This window comes from Monocercomonoides exilis, assembly GCF_001643675.1.
Source record: "Monocercomonoides exilis strain PA203 chromosome Unknown scaffold63-433378, whole genome shotgun sequence".
In the NCBI taxonomy this organism is placed as follows: Eukaryota; Preaxostyla; order Oxymonadida; family Polymastigidae; genus Monocercomonoides; species Monocercomonoides exilis.
This window is the reverse complement of record NW_027150608.1, coordinates 319,572-340,148: the sequence shown is the minus strand read 5'-3', so window position 1 is coordinate 340,148 and position 20,577 is coordinate 319,572. Positions and strand designations below refer to the sequence as shown.

Sequence of the window (20,577 nt, the reverse complement as noted above, 5' to 3'; positions counted from 1 at the left end):
ACAATTGTTTCTTTATGTTATTTATAAATAACAAATTATTCAATAATAATTTTTTTTTATGAAAATTGATTATTATTTTCCGAATTTTTTTTTTTTACCTTAAAAAAGATTCAAAATATCTAATTAGAAATTGTTTTTGCTCAAAAACTTTTGTTTCATCATCATTTCTCATAGCCAGAAGGCTTGGGGGGGGGGGGGGGGGGGGGGGGGATATATATATAGCAAACATGAAATTCTTTCTTTTTTGAATTGTGAAATTAATTAAGGGAAAAGGAATTTTTCAAATTTCTAATAAATGAAGCAAATGAATAAAAAAATATAACTTAATTTAAATACATATAAACGTAAACAATCACAAAAAATGTAATGCAATTTAAAAAATAAGAAATGTTTTGTTGAAAGAAGAATAGAAAGAAGATGAAGAGGAAGGAGAGCAAAGATGTTGTCGAATTAAAAGAGAGGCGAAAAAAGACAAATTATTCAAGCTCAAAGCAAATCAACTGGAAAATTGTTGCTAATAAACAGACCCACTCGACTATTTCCAACCCAAAGAATTTCAAAAAAGAAAAATAAAATTATAATATATATATTTATTTTAAAAAAAATAATATCTTGTTTAATTCATTCCACTTTCTTCCACAGTTCCAGAATCTTCGTTGTTTCCATCTTCATATTCGCTGTCATCTCTGTAAGTGACTGCATCAGTTATCGTCAGCATAACAGCTCCTGCCGGAAAGTGCTGAATGAATTCTCGTTTAAGTTCCATCAGTGACAATCTGTCGCGTGTTTGAGAAGACACACACTTTTTCACAACGCCAATCAAACTGGACTGCTCAATGCTTCTCGTGTCCATCCTCTCTCCATTCACAATCTTCTGCCCAGCCATTTCTGCCTCATAATCTCCAAACGGAATATGGAGCGTCAGGCACTCCCACAGCATCGTCCCAATCGAAAAGGAAACTGACTCCTTTGTTGCTCCCATGTTCTTGTTGATCAGCAGCTCAGGCGCCTTCCATCGCATACACTCTTTTCTGTTGTCTTCATCATCCTCAAAGGCAGATGAAGGAGGAGGAGAATTCTTTCCATTCCTCTTTGCAGATGAGAAATCAGAAGAAGATGTGACAATTGTGGAGGTTGATGAGATGGAAGACGAATCAGAGTCAGAAGAGAAGTCTGAATGCATCACAATGCATATGACCATGTGTTCAGAGAACAAAACAATGTGAGGACTCAGACTTTGCAAGGAGGAAAGTTCATTTTCCATTTCGTCAAATGAATGGAGTGCTCCATTCGCCACCCAGAACAGGATCTGTGCAGCTGTTTGCTCCCTCTCCTGCAGAGTGCCGATTGCCATCTCTTTCTTCTCGTTCATTCCATGCAACAGCATGAACAATGAATCCCTCAGATCCACAATTAATTTCTCATGCGGTGATGAGCAGGCCATTGCATCCACCAGATTCGACATCGATGAGGTGGTTGGACACAGATCCTCCCCTCTTACAAATGTGGAGTCTGTGTCTGAAGTGTCTGTGGTTGATGTGGATGAAATGGATGGTGATGGTGTTCGCTTTCTCGAAGCATCATCTTCTTCCTTCTCATCGACCTTCTCCAGCATCCATTGAGGGATCTTGTCTGAATCTCTTCCCAGAATGTATTCTGTGGAATCGCTCTCCGCCAGAAGGTACTCCGAAGATTCTGAATGCTCCATCTCCTTTCCATTCATTCTTTTCTTTATCCTTTCTTCGTTCTTCTTCTCAGCTTCTCTTTCTGCCCTCCTCCACTGCTCCTCTGGTGACATCTCCATTGTGACCATTTCAAATGCTTTGGGATCCTTTCTCACTGTGTCTTCCACAATCACTTCTAATTCCTTTGTTCTTCTCTTTTGCTTTCTCCATCGAATTGTCACAATAATCGAAATAATCAATATTATGAACAGAAGAACTGCAAGAATAATAATAATCAGAAGTCCGCTCCACGAATTTGTATTGTTGACGTTCTGAGAAAAATGTTCATCTTCATTTGGCTTGTCATTTGTAACAGTCTTATTTCTCAGCACAAAAGGCGATGTAGATAATGTTGCATTTCCATCCACAAATAAAATTGAAGCTGATATTTCAGATTCTTTTGGCAGGGACTCAACAAATGCCAAATCAATTATCGCCCAAACTTCGCTTTCTGAAACAAATCCATCAGATGTGAAACCAAATTTTTCGATCATTTCCACATCATCTGCGATAGAGCTAATCTGAAATGATAAATTACACGGAAGAAGCAGCGATCCTTTGAAATTCAGTTTTATATTAATTCCATGCTCTTCAACCTCAACTGAATTAAGTGTTGGAATAAAGTTAGCAGATTTCCGCTCCGATGCAATTCCTGATAGTTCACATCCATCATTCAAAATCCACAAGGAAGTGTTATTTCTGAGTCCATCACCTCCTTTCAAGCTGATCACATTCAATTGCGCTGAATTGTAGCAATAGATGTTTCTTCTTACTGATGGATATCTTTCAAAATGTGGGTTGTTGTTCTCAAATTCTCCTTTCTCAATCGACGCTTTTCCGCCTGAAATGGTCAGCCCTCCTTTTGAGGAATTAGTTATCGCTGTATCTTTCATTGAGACTGAGCAATCTGTAAATTCTATTGACGATTTATTCCATTTGCATATTTCTTCAGCTTCGTTTGCCAATTTCTGCCTTTTTGGCTTCAATTGATCGAAATTATTCTTTTCAGTGATTAATCTATCATTCTTATAAACTATTTCGTTGGCATTCTCACCTTCAAATGCATCAATGTCACAAATTTCAACCGAAACGTTCCAATTTCCGTTGGCATTGATAATTTTCCCTTGTTCCTTTGGTGATAAGCACCTTCTAAAAATGCAGTCCCTCATTCGCAGGAAGCAAAATGAAGCTGTCCTTTTCACAGAGCGAACAGATGACATGAGAATAATGGAATTCGCTTCGAATATCTGAATTTGTTTGAAATTTGTGTTAATAATCTCAATCTCTGAGCAATCTTCTGTTATATCACTTTCAGTTTTCTCACTTTTAACTTTGATAAAGTGTCCTTCTGAAACGTTGATGTTATTAAATGTCACATTTGAAAAACTTGTCTTTTGAACATCAGTTTCGATGGAAATGAAGTCTTTCTTCGTGTTCACCTCATTAGCGTTGATTTGGTTAAAAACAAGACCTGCTTTTGAGCCAACAATAACAGAAGAGCACTTAACAGATGAAAAAGAGACGTTATTCAAGTTAGAGCTTGTTCCCTGTTGAAAGACAAGCATCTCTTCGCTCAGGATGAGGTTGTTGATTGATATTCTATACATCTCTATCACTCCGCTCTGAACTAATATCATGCTGGAGTTGATCGTCTTCTGCGAAACACTTCGCATTTCGCACGAAGATAACCTCAACGTCCCGTTTTTTTGCTTAATAATCGATTCGCATGTGCATTCAAATGTTTCTCTTATTTCGAAAATTAGAGAATCAACAGCGGATTTATCCCAGCATAGAAGCAAATAATTAGTTGCCATGTTTGCTTCAATTATGTCTTTAAACAGAATAAAAGTGGATTCAGATGCATCGAAACTCTGAATTGTCACATTATGAACCATTCCTTCAGAAGTTATCGCTGCTTCTTTACAAATCATCAAACGACTATAACTCGAAGGGAGAATATGACTGAGCCCAAAGTTCACTGTGCTGCACGGGGAAGAAATGCTTCCACATGGATTTTTATCTTCTGCATTAACATCGCCTCCTTTCACAAATATCATTTCGCTCCTGTAAACAATCACAATTGGAATCAAGTCAACATCCTGGCCTGGCCTCTTGTTATCCGTTCCCCATATGGAATTATTTCTGTTGAATTTCATTTCGTTAAAGTCTATTATAAACTGGCTCTCGTTAATTTGTGTATTAATCGATTCGCATCGAACAAACACATCTCTTCCCACAATTGCACTGTTTTCAGTAAACGAAACATTGCCAAACACAAATGGAAGAGTTACATCTGCATCGCATTTGCAATCCAAAAAGACTCCTCCTCCTTTTCCTTGCAATGCGCTGCATTTCGTGATGTTTGAGTCATTCATTGAAAAGACATCGTTGCAATTCAGAGAGAATAGCACCGTTCCGCCACAGTCATTGGAGTCTGCATGACAGTCTATAAATGAGCTATTTTTGATGTTTAGCATCACATCATTGCTTAAGTCAGCTGAGCTAATAACAGTTGGCGAGCTTCCTTTACCTTCAACAAAGCCCACCACGCTCTCATCTATTTCAACAAGGATCGAATTGCTGTCATCGTTGGTAATTTCAACAATGTTAGCGTATGGGTTAGAATTTACTGTGTTGCATATAACGAATGGAGCAACAGAAAATTTGAACTCCTTCAAAGTACATTTCTTCAAGAAGAAGCAACCATCGCAAAGCCAAACCAGAGATTGCGAAATTGATTCTTGAGTGGAATTAGTAAATGAACATTGATTCAGCGTAATTGATGTTCCGATTCCATTTGACTGAAACAGTACGCTGTGGGTGTTCGAGGATGGATCTGGTAAAGAAAATGTTACACAGAAAAATATTACTAATTTAGACAGAATAACGCAATCTCTTGTCTTTGCTAACTCATCAGAAAGCTCAATGAAGACCAAATCCCCTTTGGAAGAAATATTCACATTATCAACGTCAACTTCCGCATTTAATTTTGAGTTGGTTAGAAGAGTAATATTTTTCTGCTCGTTTCCAGCCAAGTGAGAGAGCCCAACATCAAAGCTGCGACAGCTCATCTGTTTTCCTCCGCATCCAACGTGATCCAAACCAGAGTTGCCATCCACATATATATCGCTGCTTGTATATCCTGTTATCAAGCTGAATAAATCTACTTCGTCTTCAAAGCGAATCGCATCCTTGCCAAATAATGAATTATTTCTTTTTTGTTCTCCAATTGCAAACGCAAACGCAAATTTTGTTTTGTCAACTATTTCTAAAAGTGATGTACATAAGATGAACAAATCTTTTCCACAAAATGCATCATTTCCATCAAAACTTAAATCCTTCAATAGCATCTGATCATTGCTGGCACTGACTGCTCTGTTGTGACAAATGTGCATGAACCCTCCTCTCCCAACACTAAGCTTCTCGCAAGCGCATCGCTCTGTTGCAGTTGTGCCATTCACAGTTAGACTTCCGCTTTCGGCAATATCAATAAATATTGCACCTCCAAAAGCGCTATTCTCGTTCGATACATCGCAAAATGTGCATCCTTCTATTACCGCTTCAACAACAGCTTTCGTTGAAATAACGCATGCATCATTCATTCCAGAAGCCTCTAGCTGCAAAAATGTCGAGTGCTCAATTATCAGTGACGTAGTTATTACATTCCGTTGAGTCTTTTCTGCAGAATCAATCGGCTGGTTAAACAAAAACAACGGTGAATACTTTAATTGAATGGCACTTGCATAAAAATTTGAAAATAACAATTTTATCGGGCTTGAGAACAAAAATGGCGAAGAAGAAAAGGAGAAAGAGCCGAGATTGCATGATTCCATAGAAAATGTTCCTGCTTCAACATTGACTATAATGTAATTAACAGAAAAATAAGAATTTGTCATTGCCTGAATGGATGAAGGTTGAAAATCGCATTGATTCATAATTAAATGTCCTTCGCTCATTTTCGATTCAAAAATTGTGTTTTGATTATTCACAAAATTATTCGGAAGATGAAAAATAACTTGTTCAAAAGTCACTTCTTCTTTTGCAGTAATCACAGCATTTGACAAACCTCCAAGTGAATCGTTTACAACAAGAATTTTCTTCTCATTCATTCCTTTCACAACTGTGTTGAGTAATTCAAATATGTTATTTACTACAGACGAGCCAACTAACTGTAATCTTCTATCATCAGAACCATTAAGCTTCCCAACTCCATAATCCACACTTTTGCATGCAACTTCTTTGCCGCAGTATTTCTCATCTTCTCCATCACTTCTGTCTAACTCAATCACATTTGATACATATCCGTCAATAAATATAAAGAGATTTACATCACTTGAAAACTTTCTTAAATCCTTTCCAATGACTCCGCCATCCCTTTCAGCGTCATCGAGATTACACATAAACGCAAACTTGACTTCATTAACTTTTGTTCGCAAATCATTTAGAAAAACGTATGCATTCTTTCCAACGCTTGCCTCGTTAGCAGAGCATTTCAGGTATGTAATTTCTAACTCAATCGATTCTGCCTCTGATTTTAAATAGATCCCTCCACCGAAACTTTCTTGTTCAGGCAAAGCAACTGCTCTACAAGAAAAAATTTCTGATTCTTTATCTACTCCATGAATCTGCAACGAACTGTTCATTTCCATGCTGACACTCATTCCTCCGCCATTTCCACCGTCAGTGGAAATGTTTCTGAGAACGCTTCCATTCAATATAAGGTATTTTCCGTTACCAACAACTCCGTTCAATGCAGCCCCATTGTAATTCTCGCTAGTGACGTTGCAAATGTTTGTGCTCATTAACTTTACTGATGCTGATGACGCAAAATATATAACTCCAGCATTACTAAGCAAAAACTCTGCTATGCTTGTTTCTGAAAGCTCAATAAATCCGCTCCTTGCGACAATCACGGGTTCGATAAATGCTGCATTAGTTGTCGGTAATGACTCACAAGTAATATTGCATTTAGAAATCAAAAGCGTTCCTGTTGATGAGACAAGAAATAACGAAGTTCCCGGGGATGATGATGTAGAGTTATGAATCAATGTAAATGAATTCATTCCAAGAACCCCGGTTGTAAGATGGAAAAGAGCGTTAAGCTGAACTGAAGAACTAATAATAACATCCTCAGTTGGTTTCTTTGAAACGTTGATTTTCTTCTCTCCGATGTTGCAGCCATTTTCAGTCAATCTTACTGATTCTATAACTATTTGTGTAATTTCGTTTCCACCTTCTTCAACAAGAGAAGGTACGAATGATATTGACTTGCATTTTCTTTCATTCATTCCGCATCCTCTATGATCAATTCCGAGATCAACATTTACATACAATGGATTAAAATATCGGCTCGGAATCCATCCGCTCACATCAACCGTATCGTTCATGACTAAATTGATTCCTTGAGAAAGAGTTCTACACTCTTTCAGCATATTCATTGAGCAATAAGTTATCCAATTTCCTCTAAATGATATGTCTTTTGCACCGCATCTTCCTTCGTTTGCTTCAAAAAAGCAAAACATAACTGATGCAGTCCACTCGCCTCCATATGTTCCATCTCCTTGGAAGTTGATCCCTCCCCCGTATGCTGCTGAGCATTGAATAAAAGAACAGTCCCTGATCGTAAAATTTGAGCTATCTCCGATAGTAATTCCGCCTCCAGACAGCTTCTCGCTGACTTCAATGTCATGACAAGTAGAAAAATTGCACTCTGAGACTAATATATCTTTTGGGAACCGATTCAAATACAGCCCGCCTCCTCCTGTGCTGGAAAAGCAATCTATAAATTCACATCTTTCAATCACTGCTCCACTTTGATAATCACCACTAAAAAAGCCTCCTCTAGCAAGGGCAGAGCAATTTATTCCAATTGAAAATTTGATTGTAATCGAATAATTCAATGCTTGTGAAATTACTCTGATGCCTCCTCCATGGTCATCGGAACTGCAATTTTCAAAAATGCATCTTAATACTGTTAAGGGACAACCAGCTGAATGATAAATCGCTGCTCCATTTGTTTCACTGTGAATATTTCGAAAAGTTGTATCGTTAATATCAATTGGATCAGATCCTGTTGTTTCAAATGTTTCGTTCCGTTCTATCATTTGCTCACATGCTTCAAATGAAGTGTTTCTCATAAAGAAACCGCCAATCGTGCTCATTCCGTTTACCAAAGATCCATATATTGAAGAGTCCACAAAGTGAATATCACAGTTGTCAATTTCGTAATGAGTGAGTGTAGCGCTTTTATCATCATATTTATTTTTTTGATGAGAAATATTAAAAAAGAAGCACTGAGATAGGCAAACTCTTTTCAAATGTCTGTTTCCCATCAGAGGGATGTTTGAATAAATCAGTAAGTTCTCAAATGCACATTTTCTAACTTCTGCAATTCCATCTGTCTTCTTTTTCGTTGTTGAAATAAGTGAAGAAGCAAAAGTTAAACTATCTAAAGATATTAGGCTGAGATTTGAGATGGATAATGTTCCTTCACAATTAAAAATTGAGCGTTCTTCTTGTGTGCACCATCCTCTAACAGAACAATCGCGAACAGCTGAAAAACTTTTCGAATCACAAAAAATTATTTCTGTGAATCTACTTTCCATGATGATTACATCTCCAATATTGAAAGTAGAGTTAACTAAATTTATAAATGTTTCGTTTGTTTTGCTGTGTTTCATAAATGTTGAATGTATAATGCATTTATGAGGATTCCTTTCTTTAAAAGTGTAATTTCTTTGCTTCTCATCTGTTAAAATTTCATCGTCGCTCCTTGAGGGTATTTCATAAGATTTCCGAATTATTTTTTGATAAGCACTGCTCACAGCAGGCGAAGCACAAGCATTTGAGAATTCAATAAGAAAAATTAGTAAGAAAATAATGAAGTTTTTGTAGATCTTCATCTTTTTTCTGTTCTATTGTATTTTTTTATTTGAAGTAATGTTGATCTGATGTGTATAATAAAATTTTCATTTCATTCAAACTTCCAATTTTGTCTTTCTTAATAATTTCTTTATGAAAAAACTTTTGAAAGCATATAAACTAATTATTTTCATAAAATTTTTAAATAAACAACTTAAAAAGGAGTTTACTTCCAGTTTTATGTTCAAATTGACATTTCACATTAAAAATGTAAAAAAAATGGAGATTTCGCATGTAAAAAGCAAAATAGCTTCTGAAATGCCTTTATTTCAAAATAGGATAGAAAAGAATTTTTTTCTGAAGTTCAATGATGATGAAGAAATGAAAAGAAAATCAGTCATTTCACTTTCAGGATTAAATGAATGAAGAAAACGGGGATAAATAGTAATATGTATTTTATTATTCAAATTATTTACATGAGCCTTACAAAGGCGTTGGTGGATGAGTTGCAGCTGAAGAAGGAGTGGAGGAAGAAGAGCAGGTGGAAGACGAAGAAAGCTCCGATCCCTCATCTTTCTCTTTCTCTTTCTCTTTGCTCTTCTCATCCTTTCCTCCAATCGGCTGCATCGTCCATGTCATCTGCTTCACCGTGTTCCACATGTGCCCTTTCACATCCACCTTCTTCCTGCCCCGCGCAATCAGCTTCATCGGCACCAGCGTGAAGCTCTCTCCCCAGTAGCCCACAATACACCCTGTCTTCCCGCACATCGCTGAATCAACCGCCTTGTTGCCCAGCTCCTCGCAGAAGGCAGCGTCGGCTGAGGTCGGCTTGATCGAGCGGATGGTGTAGGACGGGTCGATGTACTTGATGGTGATGCCCAGCTTCGTCTTCTTGAAGTACGACGTGATCTCGCTCTTCAGGAACATCCCGATGTCCCCATAGCTCGTGTTCCCGCTGGAGTCTGTCTTGGCCGAGTTGAACTCCTTCAAAATGTCCACACCCGCCCCTTCAGCCACAACAATCACACAATGGCCCCGGTGGACGAGGCGGTTCTCGATGTTCGCCATAAGCGAAGGCAAGGTGAACGGCTCTTCGGGAATGAGGCTGTTTGTACATACAATTGGCATTTAATAAGTGAATATGTGTCAATTGAAAGAACAAAAATTAAATTTGTTTTTTTTAATGATAAAAAACATTAAATAAACAAAACGAATGCAATAAAATTGCCCGGAATAACAATAAAAAGCGAATATCTCTTTGTTTCTTTTTTTGCTTATTTGTTTGTTTTTCGTTTTTCGTTTTATCAAATTTATTCAAAAAAAAGATATTATAACACACCAAATATTCACATCTCCAGATGCCAATGTTGCCTTTGCTGCAATGAAGCCGCTGTCTCTTCCCATCAATTTGACAAGACCTATTCCATTGTCAGCTGATTGTGCTTCTGCATGTGCGCATGAAATGGCCACACGAGCTTGCTCAACTGCGGTATCAAAGCCAAAAGTACGTGAAATATACAAAATATCATTGTCAATTGTTTTCGGGATTCCAACAACTGCAATTGGAAGTTTTTGTCTTGTAATTTCTTCAAAAAGCATCTGTGCACCACGTTGAGTACCATCACCTCCAATCGTAAACAGAATGTTTATCTTGTCTCGTTTCAGAGTTTCAACCATTTCCGCAGCTGGAATTGGACCTCTTGAAGATCCAAGTACGGTTCCACCAAGATCATGAATTGTGTTAACTTGACGGGATTCAAGCTTTACTGGAGGATGTCCATCTTTTGATAATCCATGGTATCCATAACGATATCCAAGAACTTTTTTCACATTATAATTAAGAGAGGCATATGTTAATGCTCGAACCACCTAAAAATAAACCCAACAAAAATGCATAAAGAAATTATGTGAATAATTTGTTAAAGTTAAAATTTGTCAAACATCGTTTAACCCAGGGCACAACCCACCACATGTAACAATTCCAACAATTGTATTATGAGGATCAAAGAACATCCGTTCTCTTTGTCCAGCAACCTCAAACGCTAATGAAGTGTCAATTGGTTTTGTTGGTGTGTAATGGCTTTGAAGAAGAACTCGTTGTTTATCGTCAACGAACGCAAAGCGTGGCCTTGTCGTTTCATATGTGCATTCACCAAGAGTAGAAACAACGAAGTCATCAGCACTCAAAACACCTTTCTCATCTGCATATGGAAGTGGCTTTGGACGACCTTCTGTTTCCGAGTAAAGGCTCATTAAAAGTTCGATCTTTGAATATGAACTATTATTATGGTTATAATAACAACGAAACAACAATAACAAATGATAATAATAATCAATAAACAATTATCACTGAAATTGTTAGGATAAATAAAACAAGAGTCCCACTACATTTTTCAAAAGTGAACTATTTTTGAAATTTTTGGGGATAAATTCTCATTGGCAGAATTCGGCCAAATGCCCCTGATCCCCTTAAAACAGCAAAAACATAGATCCTCCAAAAATACGGGGTTAAGCGAGATTACATTTCTTCTTGACGAGCATTTGAAATCGCAGTCATTTCACGAAGCAATTGAGATCGAGCTTACCGAAGAAAATGTTTTGCTTTATCATGTTCATGTTTTTGTTTATTTGGTAATTGCAATCGTATTTTTATTTATTCTTGTCAGATCCCATTTGAGTATATTCATTCTCCGTTTCCAAACGCCATTGTTTTTACAAAAACATCAAATTTTGTTTTGCACGATAAAGCAACTCCGATATTTTCTTCATTACAAGAGCAAACTTCTTCGTCTTCAAGTCTTTTTAGAAGTTCTTGTCCAACAATTTCTCTTGAACCTTTTTTGGCAATTTGGATTGACACTGAAAGCATTATATCCAATGCTTTTGTTGATCCTCAAACTCAACGATTAAAAACTCTTAAGGAATGGTATCAAGATGTAATTGCTTTTTCCTCAGTTTTATTCCCAGAAGAAGATGAATCGAGCTCAATACCTTCTTCGACTTCGAAAACTCCTTATCGAGCAAAAGTTCCTGTGGCATTGCTCTGTGAAAACATTCACGCTCGCCATCGACACAAAATTCTACATGAAAAGTCTACTTCTCCGATTTCTATTCAATCAATCCCTTCAGCTGAAGCAGATGTGCTAAAGCTTGTAACATGGCTGGAGTTACGAGGATGCACAATATTTCAGTATTCGAAGCCAGAACAAATTGGCTCATATTTATCAACATTATGTCGCTCACTCGTTACGCGTCTTCATCGGTATCTGAAATTGATATTATTATTCTTTAACAGTTTGATGCTGAACAATTAACTTGTTTTCGCATGTTATTTGATATTAATAGAAAGCAAAGAACTATTTTTGTTCAATCAAAAGGGAAAGGCAAAGCAGAGACGAAAGAAATATGGGAGAGGATGTTGGCTGAAATAGAAGGAGTATCACAAAACATAGCTTCGTTTGTTGCTTTGCTATTTGGAAATATTTGTAAATTTTCATTCTGCATAATAATTGTGTGCGTGCATGCATATTTAATTGGTTAATATCTCGTTGCAGAGCAATCTCTGCAAGATATCCAACGTTTTATTCGCTTGTTTCTGCGCTTGATAAAGCAAAGAAGGCAATGCCTCAGAGTTCATCGTCTTTGGTCTTGCCTATTTCTGAAGATGAAATAGTTTCTGCATCTGAAGATGCTGAATCAAAAAGCAAGCAAGAATTTCCTGATCTTTTGAGTCAAATTCCAGTTGGAGAAAAAGGGAGAGTATGAAACAGTTGCTTTTATATTATTTATCATTATATTAATTTTGTTTTCAATGATTAAACTGAATGATGGTATAGAAAATAGGGCAAGCTGTTTCTTTAAGGATATCAAGAGTCTTTTTATCTGAAGATCCAGATTTGTTGGCTTGATTTAAGCCTTCTTATAAATCGACTTAGAAAAATTATTGAATTTTAAATTACAGTTTTTGTTGAACTTTTTTTAGAAATTTTGTTTTAGTTTTCATATTTTTGTTGAATATTTATTTTTTAAAAAATGAATTTAATGATTAGTTATTTCAAGCGCTTTTCTCGAAAAAGAAAAGAAAAGAAATATTGGATGGGGAAAAAAAATTTTTTTCATTCGAATATGAAAAATGATTCAAAAATAATACGAAAATCCGAAAATTAAATAATCCATAAAAGGAGGAAATAAAGAGATTTAGAAAGAAATAAATAAAGACAGAAAACGAAATAAAATGAAAGGAAATGATAAGAAAAAATAATTCATTTCTTTTCCTTTTCATATTCATGGACACAGTCTTCTGTACAAAATTTGTAATTTTCAATTATTTTTTTGAAATAAAAAAATTAATTTGACAAAATCTTTCATCTTTTCAATTCATTTTTATTAAAGGAACTTCCTTTTGGTTTTTTAATAATTTGGAATATGCAGTATGCCTTTGTTTTTTTGATATTTTGAAATTTCGTCAATGTATGTTAACTCTTATCAATTTACAAATACCTAAACAATATGTATCTTTCTTTATGATAATGAAGAATTATCTGGAGCATCTCCATTTTATCATCAACAATAAGTGCAATAATGTTTGAAATCATTTTTTTTTTCGGAAAAAGTTTCGATTTGTATGTGAAATATAAAAAAATAAATTGAATTTTGAAATTATGCAAAGACAATTTAAGACTCCTCCTTCTATCTTTCACACTAACATTGACTTTTGAGACATTTTTCAACATTTTTTGATAAGTTCCATTTGTTTAATATTCAGGAAAAAATCAAAATTGTGTTTAATCATAAAGTTTATATCCCAACTTACCAAATCTATCCAGAACGGAAATAATAACAATGTCAAGCATTTGTTTCCATGATGTTGAAATTTTTGTGAGAAGGAACAAATATTTGATTCAAACTTCCTTTTTTTATTTTCACATGAAAATTTTGCAAAACAAACTTTTCGAAATAACAAAGATATTTACAATAAAGACTGGATATATCCACGTCGAAAAATAATCACATTATTCCATAGTCATGTTTTTGTATGTTAGAACTTTTTTTCTTTTTTCACATTCATTATTCATTGCACATTGTCACAGGACCGAATATATATTATCACATTTTAATTACTATGAGTTTATTTTTCAATGAAAAATCGATTTTTTGATTAAAAAAAAGATTTTTCGCTTTTTCAAAAATGTGCTCAAATAAGTCAAAATAATATGTATGTATGAAAAAAAAATAATTTCGCAAGTGAAAAATGCGTTTTGATGAAGAATTTTCAAAAATGAAAAAATTGATACTAAATTTATCAATTTATTTATTAATTTTTATTTTTTTCTGTGATAAGCAGCATCGGATATAATTCCTATCGGATAAAGTCACAAAAAGTTGTACAAAAACCGATGTGATTATATCCGGTTTAGACTGTATTATGAAATTAACTTTCAAATGAAAACATTCCAGTCTGGAACAATAGATCATTCAATAATCAACACATCGAAAAATGCTTTGATTTTGAAAAAATCTCACATGCGCAAGCATTCACTTATCAATTAATTGTCGTTGTTTCTTTTGAGAAAAACTGTTTCATAAAAAAAACTTATTTTTATAAAGTTCTCTTTTTTGAATTTTTATCTCGAAAATATAAATTGTGAGTTCTTTTCAAGTTTTTGTTCCATATTACAAAAATTTTCAAGAATGAAAATCAATCTGAGATAAAAATACTTCCAAGAATGATACTTATTGAAGTTAAAGTTTTTTGAAATAAAGCAAAAAAAAAAAAAAAAAAAAAAAAAAAAAAAAAGTCCAATTTTCCATTTTTTTATTAAAAACTGAAAATAAGACAAAAGAAATAATGAAAAATTCATTCACTTGATTTATTTAAAAATTTTTGCAACAAATAATTTTTGTATTTTGCTTGGATTGTTGAAAACTTCAAATTCTGCATCTGTTAATTTGTGAAGTTTCTTTTCTTGACAATTCAGTGAAAACAAAAATAAAATACACTAAAATTCAAACATCCTTTTTTCCACCTCAATAAGTCCTTTAAAGAATGAAAAAATAATAATAGTGAATATTTAGGAAAACTTTCAAAAAATTTCTCATTTGCAGCGTAGGATGAATTTTTCACAGTCTAATATTCATATTCAGTTTTTGAATATTTTTCAGTATATGTTGACTTCATATTGAACAACGTTGATGAAATTTTTAAATTAGAGCAAGTTAATTTGCCCCTTAATTTATTTGTTTGAAAAATAATTATTATTGTGCTGAATTTTGGGGTAATTTCAAAGTATCTTCTGTTTACCAATGCAGAGTTATAATGACGAAAGACAGAGTAATAATTCTGATGGTAGCTTCTCTTTGGATTCCAATTCTGTCAAGTCATTTGGGAAATTTGATACAACTTTCTTTTCATTCTATGTTCCACTTTTCGATTCGGTATGCAATAAATTTTTTCTGCATTCCTTTATTATTTTATATTTTATTTTTATTTGGACTAATGTTTTAAATTTGATAAAAAATATTTAGGCAAAACAAAGGGATTTAAGGCCTGCATATGTGATGTGGGCACTTATAACACTGGAGCTGTTCATTCTTGCATTTTTTAAAGTGGATTCAAAGACTCAACGACAAACAATAGACTCTTTTATTCTTGGCTGGCTTGATGGATCATCTTTGTCTTTTTTTCTTGGAGATTCTGTTCTTGTGGTTGTAGTAATTTCAGCAATCATTCTTAATTTGTGCATGTTATATACATTACCTGTTTCTTTGATGTTTCGAAAAATAGCAGGAGCACAACCATGGATGATAACGCTTCTTCGCGTGTTTTGGGGATTTCCTTCAACAGTTTTTTTAATTCCTTCGCTTCATACATTTATTTCACCTTATGATTGCACAGTTAGCAAAAATGGGAGCTATCCAGTTTTGCAGATGGGGACTATCCAATGCTTTGGAAACAGCGCTTTTGGAAATGTTGCGGAAGGACTGGCATTACTTAGCAGTCTTATAATGCTATTCCTTATCTTTTCATATCATACATTCTCATTTTCACCAGATCCGAAAAATGGAGGACTTTTTTCGTGCACCACTTCAAAATTCCAATTGATAAATGCAGTACTCATCTTTGGAAATGTGTATGCTGCACGAATGCTGAAGTTCTGGTGGTTCTGGCGAATAATCGTTGTCATCATATCAGTTGCGACTGTGTTGTATTTCTGTGTAGTCAAGCAGCTGTACCACAAATGGCGTGCAAATGCCATGTGGGCAGTGTCGTGGAGCCTGTTTGGCTGCGCACATCTCGGCTCTCAGATCGGCTTTTTGGTGTTTCGAGGGACAGGCTCAACAGCAGCTCTTATTGTGGGGGACTGCATTGGGACAGCAGCTGGCATTGCGATGTCTGTGTTTGTGTGGAAGAAGACGGAGAAGCGGGCGAAGGCGATGTGGCTGCTGAGTGTGACGACGACGAAGCTGTTTGGCGGGTCAAAAGCTCTTCTGCAGCCGACGATCCCGAACATCCCGCTGTCAGCCATCAAAGTGAAGAACCCGTACTCAGTTGAGCCGAGCACGCGTTTCCTGCAGGAGAAGTCGATTCGGACGAAGGAGATGCTCAACTACGCCGACGCCATCTACACCCACGCACTGGCCAGGCCGCAGAACCGCTTCCATGCGCAGCTGAACTTCGAGTACGGGATGTTCCTGTCGGCATACATGAAGAACTCAATCAAGTCCTCCACGCTCCTCCTCAAGTGCCGCAGCTGCAGCCCTGAGGTGTCCATCCGCTTTGTGCTCTTCTGCAAGTCCCTCGAGATGCAGAAGAGAGGGCTCACCAGCGGCGGGCCTGGGGGAAACTCGGATCTATCTTCACTGACATTCAAGACGGTGCTGTCGGAGGCAGAGGCACACCACATCGAGGCGAAGGACTCGCTGAAGGAGATGTGGGAGAACGTTATTTCTCCGAAGCTGGACACTGCGCTCATTCCAGAGCAGCTGTCGCGCGTGGTGGAGGCTGAGAGCAAAGCAAGAAATGGCTACGAGGAGCTGCTGGTGACACACCCACACTCAACTCAGGTGCTGCGGCTGTATGGCAAGCTGCTGATGGACATCTACAACGACGTCGATGCTGCTGAGGTGCTGTTTGCACGTGCCGACGACATCGAAGAAGACATGTCCTCACAGACAATGCAGCAGATCATCAAGAAAGAACAGGAGCAGCGCGAAAGCGAGCGCCTTTCGCCTCAACTCGAGGCTGATGCACAGGGTGTAATGGGCAGAGGCAAAGACCACGTCGGAGAAACTAGTCCTGAGCGGATAATTTCTCCGGACAGGGATCAGACGTCGCTGGATGAGGAGAGGAGCATTGAAAGACAGTCACATACGCACCACACGACGAAGCACATGAAAGGGAGAAGGAGAAGAAAGAAGAAGAAGACGGGCGAAGGAAATGAACTTGACCAAGTTGTGAAGGAGGTGTCGGGGGACAACAGAACATCGGAGAAATTCTTCCCGAATTTGGTGGCTTCGCTGATCACGCTGTCGCACTTCGTGTTCTTTTTTGCTGTTCTTTCAGCGATGTTTGTGTTTGGGCTGCGCGCAAGAAGCTACTTTTCGGGCATCCAAAGCTCGAAAAAGCTGACGCAGCTGTCGTCGAGCATTATGGTAGCTGCAAACTCAGCGCACGGGCTGATTCTGCACGAGTACTGGAACTGGGCGAGGTACGACGACGCGAACTTGTACATCCCTCCTGTCTGGCAGATCGGCTTTCAGATGGGCAGGCTGGCAGACTCGTTGCTGACAACACTGTCGTCGGTGTATTCACTCACGAAGACATACTCTGAGTGGGAGGAGGAAGACGCACGCTGCTCGATCTTTTCCATCAATGCGACTGCTGGCCACCACGACGTGTTGGTGCAGAGGGACTACAAACAGGGGCTCCTCAACGCCCTCACAACAGCAGCCAACAAACTGCAGCGTCTATCATTCTACATCGGCTCTGTTGTCAACACGACGGCGGTGTTTCCTCCGCCGATGCCGACTTATTATGATGATCTGATGTATCTCATGTACAACGCCCCGCAGCCGTTTGTGGAGTCCTGCAAGAGGGCACTCCTGTCGCTGTATGTGGAGACGCACGAGGTGAACACGCAGGCCATCAAAGAATACGACCTCATCATCTCCATTGTGGGTGCAGCGAGTGTGGTGTTTGACATCCTGCTCTTCACAGTTGCAGCAAAAGTGATATCAGCAGAGAGGAGGATGGCATACATGTCTCTGCTGGAGACGCCACATTTCCGCATCCAACAGGAAATACGGCGTCTGTTTGCGAGTGACTCGAACGAGGAAGGCGACGGGGAAGGGGAAGGGGTGAAGGAGATTGGCGACACAACAACACCGTTTGAAGTGTCAGAGACGGAAATGATATGCACAGAGACAGAAATAGTGGGGGCACCACAGATGAACATGCAGATGAATGAGCAGACAGAAAAGATGGAGCAAATATCAGAGGAGGCATCAGCAGCAGTATCGGCGTCAGTGTTGGGAGTGCCTGTGAAGAAGCATGCGAAGAAGCTGAATGAGAAAGTGCTGGAGAAGAAGCGGCTGAAGAGAGAACAAGAGAACAAGCTGCTGAGCCAGCTGAAAGTGTATCTGAGGAAGCAAAGGGAGCAGCAGGAGGACTATGACGACGAAGAAGTGCAGAAGGGGATTCTGCACAATGTGATTGAGGACGACGAGTGGGAAGAGCTGGTGCTGAAGAACACTCAGAACCTGTCGCAGACAATCAAGTCATTTCCGATCATCGCCACACGCAGCACCATCCTCCGCATGATTGGCTGCGTGTCAATGATCTGCATCTGCATCTTTGCCACAGTCTTCAGCGTCGTCTCGGCAATGAGCTCGGCGGGAACACAGGCAGACAACCTGCTCTTCTCTGGAATGCGCACCCCTATCCTCATTATGATACAGACAGTGGCGGTGCGGATGGCGTTTCCGGACTCAGGTTTCACTCCATATCCAGAGAACTTCGTGCGTACGACGAATCCGGTGTGGAAAGGGTCGGAGCACATGTCGAACGACACGGCGGTGCTGATGAAGCTTCTTTTGGGGCTGAGCGACTACTTCCGCGCGATGCATCTGAGCACACACTTTGGAGAGTCGCCTTACACCTCCACAAAAGACTCCTTGTTCGACCGGATGAAAGTGCAGCGCATAGACGCCGAGATGAATGCAGATCTGCTTTTGAGAAAGTCGGAGTGCTTCCTCAACGAAGGACAGGACTGCACCTCCGACAAGGCGAAGAAGCGCATTGTGGGTGTGACGTTTCCTGTGTATGGGATTGAGACGCTGTTCCAGCGGATGCAGGTGGTGATGGATCTGCTGGAGATCAAAGGGCCCTCGCTGCTCACGCCAACGTCGACTGCTTTCCGCTTCCTGCAGACAGGGTGCAGGTACGACATGATGCAAGGGCTGGGCGGGTTAGACACGTCGATCATGGAACTGATAGAGAAAGTGATCAACAGTGCAACTGACTTGTCGCTGGCGATGATGTTTGTGACACTCTTTCTGATGCTGCTGAGTCTGCTTGTGTTTGTAGTCCCTCTGCGCAACTCGATGCTGCGTGATGCGAGTCAGACGATGCGGCTGCTGGATCTGCTGCCGGTATCTGAGGAGGAGATGGACTTGGAGTTCACCGAGGAGATGAAGGCAGACGTGGCGTGGCTGGACGAAGGGCGCATGCGAATTGTGAGCTGCGCGAGCGACCTGATTGCGGGGATCAACGAAAGAGTGTCGCAGAAGTACCAGCTGATTCTGTTTGATGTGCTGTGTGTGACATTCAAGAAGGTGTTTGAGGAAGAAGAGAGGAGGATGAGCGCGATGGACTGGTCGGTGCTGGCGAGGAGCAGCGCAGACGGCGGTGGCGGGTTGGAAGACGATGCGTTTGAGAAGGAAGGAGAGGCGATGATGTTTGGGGGGAGTGCTGAGATGGGAGCCATGTCAAATGCAGGAAGCATATCAAATACAGCAAAGGGAGAGAGAAGGAAGAACTGGCACATTCTGCAGCATGTGCTGATCAGGCAGCGTTTGGCGATGATTGGGCAGCTGCTGGCGAACCGCGACGACTCGGCGCATTTCATTGCGAAGAGGGAGATTATTGCGTGTACGACGAAGCACTTTCTGGGGGAGGACATGGAGTTGGGGATGCTTGTGGCGCAGCTGAGGAGAGGAGACGAAGGAAGCATTGCGACAGCAGATGTGAACATGAACTCGGCGGAGGTGCTCGGCACACGAAGCGCAATGGCAGACAATGTGGTGTATCAGCAGAATTATCAGTAGCTATCATAAACAAATGGGATTTGCTAAATGGGCTGTTTTTTAATAAAACACAAAGCATACTTTTTCTTATTCTTTTCTCTTTTAATAACAACCAACATTTCATTCGAATTCATTTTATGTCAATTGTTTGCTTGTGTCTATTTCTTTGTATGTTCGATTTATGCACAATTTATTCTTCTCTCTTATTTTATGTGCTTATTTATTCTTTATTTTTTGTGCTTATCAAATTTGTTAATAACTTTTATTTTGACAGTTAGCCATGATTAATCATCACCTTCACTTCATCAAGAAAGTTGATTTATTTTCTTCTTTCTTTTCTTTTTTGTTGGTTTTTTAACTGTTTACTCAAAGTTTTTGTTAATGTTATCTCTTCTCTTCAAATTTCCTCGCAATTCTTCAGAAACCTGAAGGAAGATAATGTGTCCAATTATTATTAAACCTTCTCTCTTTCTCTCTTTCTCTCTTTCTCTCTTTCTCTCTTTCTCTCTTTCTCTCTTTCTCTCTTTCTCTCTTTCTCTCTTTCTCTCTTTCTCTCTTTCTTATTTTTTGTTCTTGTTCAATCACTGGAAGGTTGCATTTTACACGTTTTTAGTTACGTTGCTTTCTGTTCGTTTTATATTTATGTTTATTTTCTATTATTTATTTATTTGTTTTTTTCTTCCATTTA

At 38.5% G+C, this 20,577-nt stretch overlaps 4 protein-coding genes across 4 annotated transcripts; 2 read left to right on the top strand and 2 right to left on the bottom strand.

The window, feature by feature from the left end:
• Positions 1 to 217: 217 nt before the first annotated feature.
• MONOS_7154 (uncharacterized protein) lies at positions 218 to 8,669 on the bottom strand. Its single transcript, XM_067877461.1, has 2 exons — positions 5,791 to 8,669; positions 218 to 5,583 (listed from the first exon to the last, which is right to left on the bottom strand). Exons 1-2 carry the CDS (start codon positions 8,624 to 8,626, stop codon positions 617 to 619), a joined length of 7,803 nt encoding a protein of 2,600 aa, XP_067719394.1. The 5' UTR covers positions 8,627 to 8,669; the 3' UTR covers positions 218 to 616.
• A 132-nt stretch (positions 8,670 to 8,801) lies between these two features.
• On the bottom strand, positions 8,802 to 10,865 carry MONOS_7153 (pyrophosphate fructose phosphotransferase (PFP)). Its single transcript, XM_067877460.1, has 3 exons — positions 10,527 to 10,865; positions 9,925 to 10,454; positions 8,802 to 9,690 (listed from the first exon to the last, which is right to left on the bottom strand). Exons 1-3 carry the CDS (start codon positions 10,836 to 10,838, stop codon positions 9,069 to 9,071), a joined length of 1,464 nt encoding a protein of 487 aa, XP_067719393.1. The 5' UTR covers positions 10,839 to 10,865; the 3' UTR covers positions 8,802 to 9,068.
• A 174-nt stretch (positions 10,866 to 11,039) lies between these two features.
• Positions 11,040 to 12,350, top strand: MONOS_7152 (uncharacterized protein; the record flags this gene model as incomplete). The annotated part of the gene is made up of 4 exons (XM_067877459.1): positions 11,040 to 11,180; positions 11,252 to 11,847; positions 11,931 to 12,041; positions 12,140 to 12,350. 4 exons carry the CDS (start codon positions 11,040 to 11,042, stop codon positions 12,348 to 12,350), a joined length of 1,059 nt encoding a protein of 352 aa, XP_067719392.1.
• A 2,538-nt stretch (positions 12,351 to 14,888) lies between these two features.
• MONOS_7151 (uncharacterized protein) lies at positions 14,889 to 19,910 on the top strand (the record flags this gene model as incomplete). The annotated part of the gene is made up of 2 exons (XM_067877458.1): positions 14,889 to 15,020; positions 15,111 to 19,910. The coding sequence occupies 2 exons, from the start codon at positions 14,889 to 14,891 to the stop codon at positions 19,908 to 19,910; spliced, it is 4,932 nt and encodes a 1,643-aa protein (XP_067719391.1).
• Positions 19,911 to 20,577: the final 667 nt, after the last annotated feature.

Excerpts from the sequence above, each read along its gene's own strand:
- MONOS_7154 (XM_067877461.1), bottom strand. The coding sequence starts at position 8,626 with ATGAAGATCTACAAAAACTTCATTATTTTCTTACTAATTTTTCTTATT. Across the intron at positions 5,584-5,790 it reads TGTAAACGATTCACTTGGAG|TCAATGTTGAAGCAGGAACA; the intron begins GTTTGTCAAATG and ends ATTACATTATAG.
- MONOS_7153 (XM_067877460.1), bottom strand. The coding sequence starts at position 10,838 with ATGAGCCTTTACTCGGAAACAGAAGGTCGTCCAAAGCCACTTCCATAT. Across the intron at positions 10,455-10,526 it reads TGTGCCCTGGGTTAAACGAT|GTGGTTCGAGCATTAACATA; the intron begins GTTTGACAAATT and ends GTTTATTTTTAG. Across the intron at positions 9,691-9,924 it reads TCTGGAGATGTGAATATTTG|CCTCATTCCCGAAGAGCCGT; the intron begins GTGTGTTATAAT and ends ATGTACAAACAG.